Genomic DNA, 14,847 nt, shown 5'->3' with positions numbered 1-14,847 from the left:
CGCATCTGACAGGACCCCAGCTCAGATCTGTAATCACTGTTTAGAGCTGGTTCTTGCCTACGTCCTCCTTGTCCCACTTGAATGGTATATGCCCAGAGAAGGGGTGGGTTACTCCAGTCTCCACCCTGAAGTCCATTTAGCCTTCACCACAGACAACTCTGAGCATTTGTTAACTAAGGGAGCACTCAGGCCAGGCCAAGGGCCCTGCATCCCTGTCTTCCGTTCTGACTTGATCTGCTTTTGAGGGTGGAAGAAAGAAATTGGATCTTTTAGAACTCAGCAAGTGATTGCCATTGTACTTATTACCAGATTATAACACCTGCCTAAGTCAGATTTGGAGGGATTTTAAGGAGTTAGTGCAGAGAACAGAACACAGTGTTCTCTTAAAGTACCATCCAATCCACCTTGAACTTGACTGCCGTGTGTCCTGTCCCATGCCCATCCCCGCCCCATGGGGATGTCGGCCCCTTCTGTGGGCTGTCTGCAGCCCACATTCCTAACCGCATGTTCTCATGTGCTTTCTGGTTGCTTGCTTATACAGCACTGCTGGGCAGCATCAGACTTACCAGAAGCGCATTTTCTGTTTTTGGTTTTCTTTCTTTCTTTCTCTTTTTAAAAGAGAAAGAAAATAAAAGTTGGGTGGGTATGGAGGTTGGGGGATCTGGGAGCAGTTGGGAAGGGGAAAACATGATCAGAATATATTGTATGAAATTATTTTCAATAAAATAATATTTTGATATTATAATATACTTTTATTACTTCCCCTTCCCTTTCTTCCCTTCAGACTCTCTCATGTGCCCATTCACCCTTTTCTCTTGCAAGCTCATAGCCTTTTGGGGGTAGAGGATGTTGCTTTATTCAAGGCAGGGTTTCTTTGTGTCGCCTTAGCTATCTTGGAATTCACACTGTAGATCATGCTGGCCTTAAGTTCAGTAATCTGCTGCCCCTGCCTCCTGGCAGCCTCTTTTTCTCTAATTGGTGTGTGTGTGTGTGTTGCTAAATACATAAATACAGCCTGTCTTTATAATGTTACTTGTGTGTATGTTTTCAGGGCTGACCATTTGGTGTTGGATAAGTCATTGGTGTGCTCACTCCTGGGAATATTATTTCTCCCACTCTCAGGATTCTTGAGTTGCCAGTGGTTCTTTGTGTAGGCCTCCCGAGCTTTCCCTGTCTATGCTAGCATGTATGTCTGTTGGTGCCATCCTTCTTCAGGTCATGTTTAGGCAGCCATGTTGGTAAGATTTCACTGGTTTAGCATCTCTGATATTTCTAGGAGACACAACCTTACAGGAAACTCCCTGTTTCTCTGGCTTTGACAGTCTTTCTGCCCACTATTCCATGACTCTTGAGCAGTAGGTGCAGGACTATCAGTCGACGCTGGGTTCTACAACGCTTTGTTTTGATGGGTTGTGGTTTTTCTATGGTCGTCTCTGTGGCGAGGGGAAGTTTCCTTGATGAAGGGTGGGAACTACACTTATCTACGGATATGAGGGCAAATATTTAGAACATAATTAGGGATTATGCTGTAAGTTTAGAGATGTGGCAGTTACAGGCTATCCTTCAAGATCCATGACTTAATTAGCCCTTGGTAGTTTGCTGGGTTTTTGGTACCAGACATGGTTTCCCTCTTAATGAACAGATGTAAAATCCAATAGAGAGCGTTCGGTTACTGCCAAGGTATGTGTGCCACTACCCTTATGGTTACAGTGCCCCTCAAGTCAGAGTTGTGCTTTCTTACTCCTGCTAGCTGAGTAGCACTGATGGTCACTGCCCTCCTTTGGAAGCTTGCAAGATACTGTATTCTGGTAACATGAAAGTTAATCTTCAGGGAGAAGGCTTTAAGGTCAGATCTAGCATGGAGGCCTCTGGGTCCCGTGTGGAAAATGCCTGGTGTCTTCAGTAATAGGGATTTTTGTTCCACTTCTGAGGATAACCAAAAGCATTATCAGTAGCCTGTAATGTTTTGAGTGTCTCTTGGACAACATTGGCCAATAACTCAAAACAAAGGAAAGCCCATTCTTCTTAAGGGATTCCTAGGAGAGTTTTGTGGGGTTTCCTTCATAATGCACGTAGTGAGTTTTTCCTCCATAAATGTGTTTAATATGGGGTGGGAGGTATTTTTTTCTTGAAATCTGACATAGCCTTTATGACAGTTAAATTCTTAGGATAAGACCTTGTCCTACTGCAGAGGCCCTGTGGGATAATAAAATAGCTCCTCCAGGCCCATTGGTCTAAGGGCCTCTGCTGTCCTGATTGCATACAGAACATGCGCACCTTGCAATTGTTCAGACCACAGGCACACATGGTATTCGTGGGATGGGTAGCAGAAACAAGCAGACACAGGTCTGGGCAGCCTGAGTGCCGAGAAAGGGAAGTTTGAGATGGCCGTCAAGCACACATGTTCAGTGCGAATTGTGGACTGTAGCTGTAGGACTGTGGGGCTGAGCATTCTGTATAGCCATCCCTAAGGACTCGGCACTCAGCATTACTTCCCTTGGGGACTCAGCACTGCCACCCTGGGCTTCAGTCAAGGCTTTTGCTGGCCATAACCCACTTCCTCTCTTCCAGAGTTCATGTAAAAGTCTCATCCTGGCTGGCTCTGGGGAACATTCCAGTGGCAGAGGTGTCAGTTCCTGTTTGGGTCTTTTCTGTGGTTCCCTCACCCATTCCCTCTAAGTTTCCATTGATAGACCATGGGAGGGACTAGCTTCCTGGAGAGAACAGTGGCATTTCCTGCTTGTTTGTGTCCACCTCAGTGACATAGTGGCAGAGCTGCCCCTACCCTTGGAGTAAGCCTGGGATCCAGGTCCCATGCTAGGCAAACTCTTCCATTCCAGCTCCTTCCAGGTTCCTTGATACCCATGGGAAAGAAAACACACCATGTTACCACAGCCCTAAGCCTCTGCCGAATGCCAGCCCTCGCCTCTGGTGGACTCACAGCATGTGATGAACCTGAGGACCAGAGTCCAGAGGGTTTTCCTGCTAATCTGAGTGCTTGGTGTGTGCTTCTGTGATGGTTTTGCAGGCATCCCATTGGATGTCTGGGCAGTGCCAGCGTGTGGGTTCACTGCACGTAGGACACAGCAGAACTCTTGTTCTCAGGAGCCCTGTGCAGGGCACGATCTTAGGAAGTGGCAGCCACTCTCATTTTGCTTCTCTCTGTGTTCCTAGGAATTTCTCTTCTTAGTATATAACTGAAAATAATGTTTTATATGGCTAAAATATTAGCACTTAACGTCATCTCAACAAAGGCCTTGTCCACACATGGGTAAACCAGCTTCAGGTTCCAGGAGGGAAGGAAGGATGTATGTACCTACCCATCCTGGTCTCCGACAAGGGTATATGATGCTAATCAGCTGCTTCCCCTGAGGGAAGGTCCTGATGACCTGGTACTAGGGTGTCCAGTAGTCAATGCCTCTGGTGTCCCCTGGGCTTTCTTCTCTTGGTATGAGCCTCTCTGTCATAGTGAGTGCATGCCCCCCCCCCCGCCCCCCGCCCCAGACCATCAGGAGCTGTCCACTATGGTTGCATTCTGACAGTTAGTTCATTGTAACTATCGTGGTTGCTGTTACTGCTGGGTGAAGAGATGGGGTTCATGACAGGATCTCTCTTGCAGGGCCCTGGGTGTCTCAGTAACCGACTACACATTTGAGGACTGCCAGCTGGCTCTGGCAGAAGGACAACTTCGCTTGCCTGCTGACACCTGCCTGCTAGAGTTTGCCAGGCTTGTGAGGGGCCTCGGGTGAGTTGCCTGTAGCTCTTGAGCGTTCATTAGAACTGGGTGCTGCTGAGGTTGCAGGAGATCTGTCAGGAAATTCTTTCTCTGTTTATGTTGGGTTTCGGGTGTCATCAGCAGGCCACATAGAAGGACCTTAAAAACCTTCTTGTTGGACACCACCTGTGTGTTCGGGTGTTGTCCCTGTACACCAGCCTAGGAATATACCCAGGGGCCAGAAGCCTAGCATCTTGTAAAGTAAGGATGTGCCAGGCTCAGAAACTAACTTTGTGATTGTTAAGAAATTTTTAAAATATTTTGATGAGTCCCCAGACCTCAAAATAAGTCTCCTGTCTTAGTTTCTATGCTGTGATTTTTTTTTTAGATTTATTTATTTATTTATTTATTTAATGTACATGAGTACACTGTAGCTGTAAAAATGGTTGTGTACAATCATGTGGTTGCTGGGAATTGAATTCAGGACCTCTGCTCGCTTCGGACCCTGCTGGCTCCAGGTCCCACTCATTCTGGCCCAAAGATTTATTTATTTATTATATGTAAGTACACTGTAGCTGTCTTCAGACACGCCAGAAAAGGGCATCAGATCTCATTACAGATGGTTGTGATCCACCATATGGTTGCTGTGATTTGAACTCAGGACCTTCAGAAGAGCAGTCAGTACTCTTAACTACTGAGCCATCTCCCCAGCCCTACGCTGTGATTTTATCAATAAACCTCTCCCTCATTTTTTATTTAGACTAAAACCAGAAAATCTTGAAAAAGATCTAGATAAATATTCAGAAAGTGCAAGGATGAAGAGAGGAGAGAAGATCAGGCTTCCAGAGTTTGCAGCCTACTTGGAAGTTCCTGTCTCAGATGCACTGGAAGACATGTTCTCGCTTTTTGACGAGGTGAGTTCACTGGGGAGCTCTGGGCAAAACCTCTGGCTTATGAATGTGTAAGCCATTCTTAGTGGATTGGATCCCGCAAAGATGCCGGCCACCTGTTCTCCAGGTGCAGGCTTTGGTTTGCTTTCTGGCAAAGCTTCAAGAATTAAATGGGGTTCAAGCAATTACATCTGGGAATGGTCTTCCAAGTACAGGTTTTTATATATGTAGATATTACCAAGTCAGCCTGGGATGAACCACTTAGCTAGAGCTCCCCTGGGACATGCAAGCAATCAAGCCGTCATCTGAATGTGTGTCTCTTTTGCAGAGTGGTGGTGGGGAGATTGACCTTCGTGAATATGTGGTCGCCTTGTCTGTGGTGTGCAGGCCATCCCAGACCTTAGCCACCATCCAGCTGGCATTCAAGGCAAGTGGATTCCTTGAGTGGGATTTGTGTTGCTGTTCGTTACGCTTATTATCGCTGTGACAAACACCTGGCAGGAGCATCTTAAAGGAGGGAAGGTTGATGGGGATGTGGTTGAGGAGGTGACAGCCATGGTGGGTAAGTCATGAAGGGTAGGCTGTAAAGTCGCTGCTTGTGTCACACTAGAGGTTAAAAAGTAAGAGATGAATGCCAGTGTTCAGCTGGCTTCTTGCTTGCCCCGCTTTTATTCAGTCTGGAGCGCCAACCTGTGGGGTGGCACTATATCATTCAAAGTGTATCTCCCTTGGTTAAACCTCTCTGGAAACACCATTACAGACATGCCCATAAGTGTTTCCTAACCTCCATCTCCAGACTTCAAGATCCCCCCCACCCCCTAAAAGTTCCAAAGGCCTAAGAACTGTGTGATGGTTTGAATATGATAGGCCCAGGGAGTGGCACTATTAGAAGATGTGGCCCTGTTGGAGTAGATGTGACGTCAGTGTGGGTCTGGGCTTTAAGACCCTCACCTGGGTGCCTGGAAGCCAGAATTAAGCTGGCAGCCATCAGATGAGGATGGAGAACTCTCTGCTCCTCCTGCACCATGCCTGTCTGGATGCTGCCAGGCTCCTACCATGATGATAATGGACTAAGTCTCTGAACCCGTAAGCCAGCCCCAATTAAATGTTGTTCTTATGAGAGTTGCCTTGGTCATGGTGTCGGTTCAGAGCAGTAAAACCCTAACTAAGACAAACTGTTAGCAATTTTCTATATCAATTACCTTTGTCATTTTTGTAACCAAATACCTAACAAGAAGCCACTTGAATGTCTTATGCAGAGATGGCTCAACATAAGAACACTTGCTGCTCTTGCACAGTACCCAAGTTCAGTTCTTTGCATCCATGTCAGATGGCTTACACCCATACACCATGATTCCCTCTTCTGGCCTCTCTGGGCACCTGCTTGTTCATGGTGCACATACATACATACATACATACATACACACATAAATTAATCTTAAGCCACTTAAGGAAGGAAGGATTTGCTTTGGATTATAGTTTAAGGGACTACTGTCCAACATGGCAGAGAAAGCAGGGCCACAGTAGCGTGAGGCAGCCACGGCCAGAAACCAGAGCTAGAGGGATGCTGGTACTCAGCTGACCACAGCTCATGGGCGGCACCACCACATTCAGAGTGGGTCTTTCCTTCTTAGACAGGATTATCTGCGAGCACCCTCATAGATACGCTCAGAGGTGTTAGGAGCCCCTGGTCTCTCACGGCCTCCAAAAGCTCCTTTGCTTTCTTCTTACCCGCTGTACCCCTCCACAGTACTCTTAGGATGTATCCCCAGTTGCCAAGGTCACTCATATGGGTCACTCCAGGAGAACACTATGGTGTCAACGCCTGCTGACTGGTTGGGAAAGCCTGACCCTCCTGCACTTACAATGTGTTCTGCTCTAATGGCTCAATCCCACTTGGGGTGACTTAAAGTCATCAAGGAGAAGCTGTTGTAGTGGTGGAGCGTAACGGTGTCAAGCAGCATTCGGGTTCGTCGGCAACACAAACAGCAGAACATGGTCCAAGCCTCTCACAGCTGCCTGGACGAGCAAGTGCAGCAGGCGGCTGAGCATCCTGGTGGTCATGCTGGGGCCGTATCCCCACTGTGACCATACCCCACTGCACCTCACTCCTTAGGCCGGCTGTCACCCCTCCGACTTCCACAGTACCATACCTACAACTATCCTTGTCTGCTATCCCCAGGTCATAATGGCCCTGGGAACTTTAGACAGGAGTGACAGTAACAAGGTATCAGTGGAGTGTTCTATAACAAGGCTGGGTGTTCCAGCACTTCCTGGAAAGACACATCTCTCCACCTGGTCTTAAGAGCATAGGCAAACCAATAAAAGATTCCAGCAAATCTAGCTTTTATTGGGTTCCCTGTGCAACATTGCAGTACTGTGTGATGGGGTATGGACCCTCACGCCATAGTTAGGGCCAAATGTCAAGATGTAAAACAGCTTTGTGACTGTGAGTAGGACCCAGAGACTGGTACTCCTAGGTACTCCTGGAGGTGAACTCTAATGTATGTTCATGCCCCTTTGGGGTCTCTTGTTAGTATCACCCCTATAGAAACGTTTCACATAGGGACTTTGGAGACACCTAGTAGCATGGGAAAATGGGAAGAGACCCTCACAGAGCAGTATGTCTATCTTCTGTAACCCCTGTTGTTCATTTTTTTCATACAGTGAACATTTCTGATTAGAAATGCAGACTTAGTCCTTGCCTTCTTCAGAACCACAGCCTCACAACCCCAATGCATTGTGAGCTTAATCACCAAACGATTCTGCAGTGTATCCATTGACCACTAGGTGGCACCAGAAGCACACTGTTCTGGTTTCCCGGTTCTTGTTGCAAGAGCCCTGCAGCCCCAGGTTTGCTCTGCCACACTGAGCCCTTCTGCTACTTCCAGCTCCAGTCCCATCTCTGTTCAGTCTCCTTCTACTTGTTGCTTTGCTCCCACAGTTATAGCATCCGAATCTCAATCAAGACATGTTTGTGCAATGTCCATAAGGGACCGGCAGAGGTCAGTAGAGGCAGAGGCACAACTCTACCCTGAGCCTTAACATCTACTTTTAGGCACCACTTGCTCAAGGGTGCCAGCTGTTTGAACCAGGTGGGGTCAGGAGCACTGGGGAAAATGTCCCAGGCCTGCCCAACACCAGAAGGAGCGTCCCCAGTGTAACTCTTCACTGTCCCTTGCAGATGTACGGATCTCCTGAGGATGGCAGCATAGATGAGGCCAGCCTGTCCTGCATCCTCAAGACTGCACTGGGTGTATCAGAATTAACAGTGACCGACTTGTTCCAGGCGATTGACCAAGAGGACAAGGGAAGAATCACATTTGGTAAGTGAAGCAGAGGTTGGATGTTCTGGGTACTCCAGCCCAGGGGTCCAGGGGACATGAATGGAGCCCCTGTCCCATCTGCACACACCAGGCTACCCTCTCCCCTCACATAGCACTGGATCCCCTGAAGAAGCTGCAGGGGCTTCAGACCTGGGTCCCCTGTGGGGAGGACACCCACCCCAGCTCCATTGAAGCTGCTTTCCCAAAGGCTTCAGTACCAGAACCCTGGCACCCTGTACTTGGGCCCTGGCCTGAGGAATATCTGGTCACTGCACCAGCATTGGGGGTGACGACTCTTCCTGAAATATTCCCCTTTCTAGCAGGGGTCTCTGACCAGTGCCTGGTAATGGGGCTCTCTCGGGTCCCAATAATCACTTCCTTGTCTTTGCAGATGACTTTTGTGGGTTTGCGGAAATGTACCCCGACTACGCAGAGGACTACTTGAACCCTGACCAGACACATTTTGACAGCTGTGCACAGACACCCCCAGCACCAACTCCCAATGGCTTCTGCATTGACTTCAGCCCTGAGAACTCAGACTTTGGGAGAAAGAATTCTTGTAAGAAAGCGGACTAGAATGGAAGATTCTGGAGGGATGAGGCCCCTCCCGCATCACCACCTGCCTCCAGTGGCCTGGAGCCTGATTGTGTGTTGCGCCTTTTACCTTTCCCTGTCTCTCTCTGTCTGCAGGCCTGAGGTCCAAGAGACTTGTGATGTTATTTGTTTTCTGTAAAGTCTGTCTCAGGGCCCAGCTGGGCATTTGCAGGGAAGCTGTATGTGTGTCCCATCTGCCCATTGCAGGCAGGCAGGCAGGCAGGCAGGCAGGCAGGCAGGCAGGCAGGCAGGCGGGCGGGTGGGTGCTCGGGGCCTCCCTGTGGGGCAGGACTCCACAGGCTGAGTGGGCACAGGTATGGCTTTGTGCTCACCTAGAATACGCTGGTCTTGAGTTTGTGTCTGTCTTTCCCCTCTTTGTTTGTGTAGTGGGCACAATGCAGGACCTCTGTGCGTGCGCTGCACATACCCTCCCTGGAACAGTCAGTCACCTTGTCCTAATTTAGTGCCTCTGCCGTCTCTGGCTCACGTGACGGGGGCACCGTCAGATTCTAAGTGTTTCTGTGTCGATGCAGGAGGTCGTGACTCTTTTATAAACCTCACTTTGAAAACATTCACCCTTTTTTTAAAAAAGAAGAAAGAAAATTGGTTTTCTACTTCATTTTTCACCTTAACGTAAAGATATTTATTTCCAGGCTTGCTTTTGATAGACTCTGAGACATCCTGATGGCCGAAGCTTAAGGGGCCTCACTGCCCTGCTCCCATTGAAGTCATGGGACATTTAGCCACAAAGACTGGCCCCGGGGTCCTTTTCTGCTTTCCTTAAGCCTTCTTGAATCTCCATCTTTTTTTATAAACATTGCCAGTTTGGTATTTCAGTTTCAATATGACAAAGTCTACTTCATGTAACCACTAAAAGCATTGAATGTGGGTTAAAGAGTCAGCCAGAGGGAAAGAACTGGAAAGTGTCCCCTTATCTTTGTGCTGATTTTAGCCCTCTGAGCAGACATACTGAGAAGGCCAGGAGGTCCTGCCCAAAGCCCATCACCCTCTGTTTGCACCGGTTGCCATGGTGACTTAGGAAAAGCAGCCACCATCTGAGCGTAGGTGACTTTACTCTGTGGGGGTGACAGCTGCAGGGGACAGGCCACAGAGTTTGCTGTGCTTGGCCCTTCGTGAGATCAGGAAGGAACAGGGTCCAGGCTGTCACCTTCAGCATTACTTGGTTTCTCTTTTTTTTATGACAAGACTTATCCGTAAAGCACAGTGACTGTAGGTTTAGTTGGTTTCCTAAGCTTTGGAATCTTGGTTTTTTACTCCTAAACTAGATTTTTTTTTCTCATTTGGGGCATTGCTATAGGAGATGACCACCAAGCCAGTAAATGCAGGAAAGGTGTTTTCTGAGTTTCTCAGAGGGAGTGTCAGTATGTGCTTTCCCCAAGAGAGATCACATAAACAAACCTGTCAACCTCAGTCACACAGCGCCACACTGCCGTGGGATGGGCAGGGAGATCGACTTCTGAGCTCTTAGCTGGTTAGGTATGAATGAAATGTGAACACAGCCTTTGTAGCTAACGGGTTGGTTTTATAACTGTAGAGTACAAATTTTCAGAAGAGAAAAGCCACTAAAAGGCCAATGAAGGAGACTAATGAACTGAGATGTCCCGAGGCTTGGGCTCTGCCCTGCCATCTGCAAGTGATGGATTCCTGAGGAATGGCCACTGGTCATGTTGAAGGAATCCTGAGCAGACCTGGGACGGATGTTCATCCTCCTGATGACTCTCTCTAGTAACCTCAGTCCGCGCATCAGAACTGTGAATGTACATACCGGGCAGGGGAGGGGGCAGTGCCCGCCCTGCCTGCGGGCTCCTTTGGGGTGCGGGCTTCAGGTTTTCAGTGGAATAAACATGACACAACGTAAAGTTGTACAGGCTCTAGTGTGTTTTGTTAATAAAAGCTTCACTTAGAAGAAAGTTTGCTGTCACTCACGGGACACACCATGGTGCCTTGCATCCGGAGGGTCAGCTGGTTCTGTAGTTTTTCCTGTGTACGTAACTCGTAAGCACATTTGTTAGCAGATCCATCCTTTGAAACCTGTAGAAGAGAGAAGAAGTAAAACAACAGGTAAATGATTACACCCTCCAAAGGTGCAAGGAGGACTGAGGAGAAAGCCCAGTGCTTAAATGTTTGCTGCAGAAGCCTACGGACCTGAGTCAGTCTCCAGAACCAACAATAAAAATGCAATTGAGTGCAGGTGAGTGAGCTGTTAACCCAGTGCCAGGGAGATAGCAAGGGATCCCTGAGGTTCACTGGCAGCTAGCCTATCCCAGTTGGCCAAGTTGGTAAGAGAGACTCAGTCTCAAATAACAGGCTGGATTGTGCCTGAGGAGCAAGAACTGAGATAGTCCCAGGTACACACGTGCACACACACACTGTATATGATAATCAAGTTGTGGGGTGGTGGGCTGTGCACAGATAGCCTGGTTCCTGGTCAAGCATAGGTCTGGAACACCCTCTCCGCACACCTCCCCGGAAGCGCCAGTGGGAGGAGATTTCCACCTGCATGGGATGGCAGTTTGGCCACGCCCCCTGGGCCACAGCCTTCCCACAGCCCCCTGCGCCGCTTCAATCACACAGTAGCTGCACCAAGCCCTCCCACATGCAAATAAGGTTTCCCCAAAGTCTCAGTCCAAGCCAATGAGAAGTACCTGCTGTCAGATCCTGAATCATCCCCAAAACTGTATATAAGTCTGATCCAGAGAATAAAGGTGTGCAAGAACTACTCCGTTGTCTGAGCCTTTGTCCTAAGAGCAGTAACACTTGGGGAGAGATCCGCTCTCTCAAAGCACCACCTGAGGCCCTGCCGCACTCTTCACTGGCTCCTCTGGTCCGTCAAGCCCAGCCCAACCCAACTCAGTGCAGGGCAGCACAGCAGAGACAGAGGTGGAACTGGCACAGCAGAAGCTGGGAAGTGACTTCCCCTCCCTGCCCACGCCACATTTGCTTCCTTTCGCCGGAACCCTCGCAACAGGCCTGGCCAGAGATCTCCGTGGAAAACCTCTGGTACCCAGGCCCACATTATTGCAACTAGTTTCAAGGAGTAAATAACACTGATGTTCACCAGAACCGTGGTACATGTGGTTGGGCCCCACGTAGTAAGAAAGTATGTTCTAACTTAACACTGTTTCAGAAAGCTTTTCTTCCCACCGTGTTTTGTGTGTGTTTTATTTATTCTTATGAGTACATTGTAGCTGTCTTTAGACACACCAGAAGAGGCTACTGTATCCCATTACAGATGGTTGTGAGCCACCATGTGGTTGCTGAGAATTGAACTCAGGACCTCTAGAAGAGCAGTCATTGAGCCATCTCTCCAGCCTCCGTGTGTTTTAAGATTTAGTTTGTATCAGTTTTAATTATGCGTATGTGTACATGGATGCAGGTACCCTTGCAGGTCAGATCAAAGGTATCAGATACCTACAGCTGAAGGTGGTTGTGAGCTGCCCATGTGGGTGTTGGGAATCAAACTCCTTGGGTCTTACAGAATAACATCAAGTATTCCTTGCTGCTGGATCTCCATCCCTCTTCCTTTGTACCTTTTTTTATGAACTTGTCACTTTTGGACCATCAACTCCAAAACTAAATTTAAGATCATTTTAAAATTTATTCTTGCTTATTTTGAGACTGGGTCTTACAGCTCTGACTAGCTTAGAACTCACTGTATAGACTAAGCTAATCTTAAACTCAGATCTGCCTGCTCTGCCTCCAAGTGCTGGGATTAAAGGTGTGCATATGTGGCTTGTTTACAAATTTTTAAGGGTCTAACCAAGGCATGAGTTGCATTCCTGTCATGCAGACTGGTCTGGGAAAGTTGTCACCTGTAATCATTTGGTCACAGGAGAGATTACATCTCCAGGCACAGACTGGCCACACGTGCAGCAGAGCAACCAGGTGAGCATCAGGTTCAGATGCTGGGGCCTTGTGCTTGTCAGACAGGATATGTCTGCTGCTCTGATCATCCAGTTCTGCCACACTGGACTTGGAACCAACCTGCCAGAAGCCGCTCCGGAGGTCTTTCAGAAAACTGCCTGTCCTGGAGATTCCATAGGAAAGCAGGGTAGGGAAGGTGAGCACCTACTGCTTGGAGCCCACACATACACACAGAGCATAAGGTTACACATCCCTGTGTGTCCTCTTGCATGGTGCTGAAGTCATAAACCCAAGGCTGTACCTTCTCCCAGAAAGATGGCTCCCACCAGCCTTGTCTCCACTGTAGGATGAGCCGAGTTTGGTTTAGAGCCCATCTAAACATTTTCTTTCGGAAAAACTGAGTTTCAAAGTTCACTGCTCTTTGAAACTCTTGATGTTCTCCGTATAAAATGATAGGGGTTCCTGAGAAGTGGGAAGAATGAGTAACCATTTAGCCAGCTGGTGTGCCAGTTCACACACAAGCATGCACACATATAGGCATGCACACAAACTCACATGCACACAGATACATGCCCAGTCAAGCAAGCACACAATCTTGTGGTTGCTCTGTCCCTGTTTTTTGTGTCTCACCGTATGATGGGAATACATGTTTACAAAATTCTTCTAGTACTTATTTATGCTTCCCTGATCCCAGATATGGCAACACTCTAGACCCAGTGTTAATCACAAGAAGCACACGGAGAGCCACTGGGTCCAAAGGCAGTGACATCACTCTGCCCATCCTATCCAGTTTCATGAAAATACCTTCCCATCCATCTTTAGAGCCAGCCATCCCATCTGATATAGTCACATTTCTCATGCCTTGACTCAGGGGAGTCAGCCTCGGGGCTGGCAGCTGTTTAAGTTGGAGCAGCACATGTCTTCTGGTCCCAGGTAGAAACCTCTGATCTTGGGTAGTCAGGCTCTTAGAGCAAACTTTATCAGCATGAAAGGAGCAGCAGAATCTCTGGATGGGCCTGTAAATCTGCCCAGGCCAAGTTACACAGTAACACATACTGACAGAGGAGAGTAGAGGTCAGCAACAGAACAACACTTCCCGTTTGTTTCTGAAATCGTAATTATAATGTTACTCCTTTCCCTTCCTTCCTCAGAACCTTCCATATACCCCTGCCCACTGTTATTGTCACTGTGTCCCAGGCTGACAGGCCAACCCCCTCCAGAGATGCCTGTCAGATGACAGGGAAGAGAGAGGTCTGTCCTGTGTTGGTCAGACATCCTTTGGCCTTGCTGGGCACAATAGTCACCTGACCAGAGGCAGGAGTACAGTTGAGTGGAGAAGGACCTTGAAAGAGTAAAGGGAGCATTTAGAACAGTATCACAGCCACCAGCCATCACCAGAGGTGACTGGGCCAGTGCTAATTCCTGTTACAGATGCTTTTCCAGTCATGGTTAGCAATGTGCACTAGTCCTCAGTTAAGGCACCATTCTCTCTAGAGGAAAGTAACCAGAAATTTCAGGTCCACTTCCAATGACAGAGCCCTGTGTCCTTCCAGGCTGCTTTTGCTGTGTAATACATTTTCTAGCCATGGGTGGGAGATAGACAGTAATGAATGAGGCTCACTGCACTCCAGGCAATGTTAGCAGGAAATCCTAGAAGCCAAATCTGTTTCTGGAGGTGTATATCAATCAAGAGACCTTTGCAGTCATGGAAAGGTCCAGAGAGATTAGCCTGCCCCGGGGAACCGGTAGGTCCCTCCCAAAAGTGTTGTCAGCTCCGGTCTGGGAATTCAATGGCAACCTTGACCGGACTGGGTAGTTGCTGACCAGTTTGGCTGCTGATCCACATTTGGTCCCCACTTCTCCTTTCCAGCTGGTGGGAAGAGACACGCTCACAAGTAGGTGATGCACTAAGGGATAAAGCAGGAACCTGGAGGTTAGCAATGTGCAGAACCAGCAAGCATGGGCAGGAAATACAGAGAAAGGAAGGGAGTAACCCAAGAAACATGGTCAGATATAGCCTTTCAGGGACAGAGAAGAATATTTGACAAAATAATAGCCATAATTTCCCCAAAATCTATAAATGCAGACAAAAGTAGCTGCTCAGTGAGCACCAAATCGAACAAATACTAAGCGAGCTAGACCTGCCACCAAGCCTGATGGGCTGAGTTTGACCCCCAGCACCCATATGGAGCTCCACTTGTGTGCCTGGCACAGGTACACACACACACACACACACACACACACACACACACACACACACGCATGCACGCGCGCAATAAAAACTGTAAAAGGAAAATCTAAAATCATCTAGAAGAAATGTGTGTGCTTTCAGGGTACAAAGCCTGCCGGGGTACTGCTGAGTGCCCACTGGTTAGTGATGAACAGCTTTCTTCCCAGTGCCAGCCAACCCCTCAGGGAACGACAGCTGACTTCTCAA

General features: G+C 48.2%; 1 protein-coding gene across 1 annotated transcript in view; it reads left to right on the top strand.

The window, feature by feature from the left end:
- The window catches only part of Lpcat1 (lysophosphatidylcholine acyltransferase 1), a 55,688-nt gene extending 45,283 nt beyond the window's left edge, over positions 1 to 10,405 (top strand). The window contains exons 10-14 of the mRNA XM_029468612.2: positions 3,620 to 3,745; positions 4,476 to 4,629; positions 4,934 to 5,032; positions 7,790 to 7,931; positions 8,323 to 10,405. Of these exons, the coding sequence (XP_029324472.1) occupies positions 3,620 to 3,745; positions 4,476 to 4,629; positions 4,934 to 5,032; positions 7,790 to 7,931; positions 8,323 to 8,507 (706 nt within the window). The 3' untranslated portion in view covers positions 8,508 to 10,405. The remainder of the gene's footprint in view (positions 1 to 3,619; positions 3,746 to 4,475; positions 4,630 to 4,933; positions 5,033 to 7,789; positions 7,932 to 8,322) is intronic.
- The last annotated feature ends 4,442 nt before the right edge of the window (positions 10,406 to 14,847 follow it).

Source organism: Mus caroli, unplaced genomic scaffold, assembly GCF_978045245.1.
Source record: "Mus caroli unplaced genomic scaffold, Mus_caroli_1 scaffold_15, whole genome shotgun sequence".
In the NCBI taxonomy this organism is placed as follows: Eukaryota; Metazoa; Chordata; class Mammalia; order Rodentia; family Muridae; genus Mus; species Mus caroli.
The sequence above is the reverse complement of the archived record's forward strand: the minus strand, read 5'-3'. Positions and strand labels throughout refer to the sequence as shown.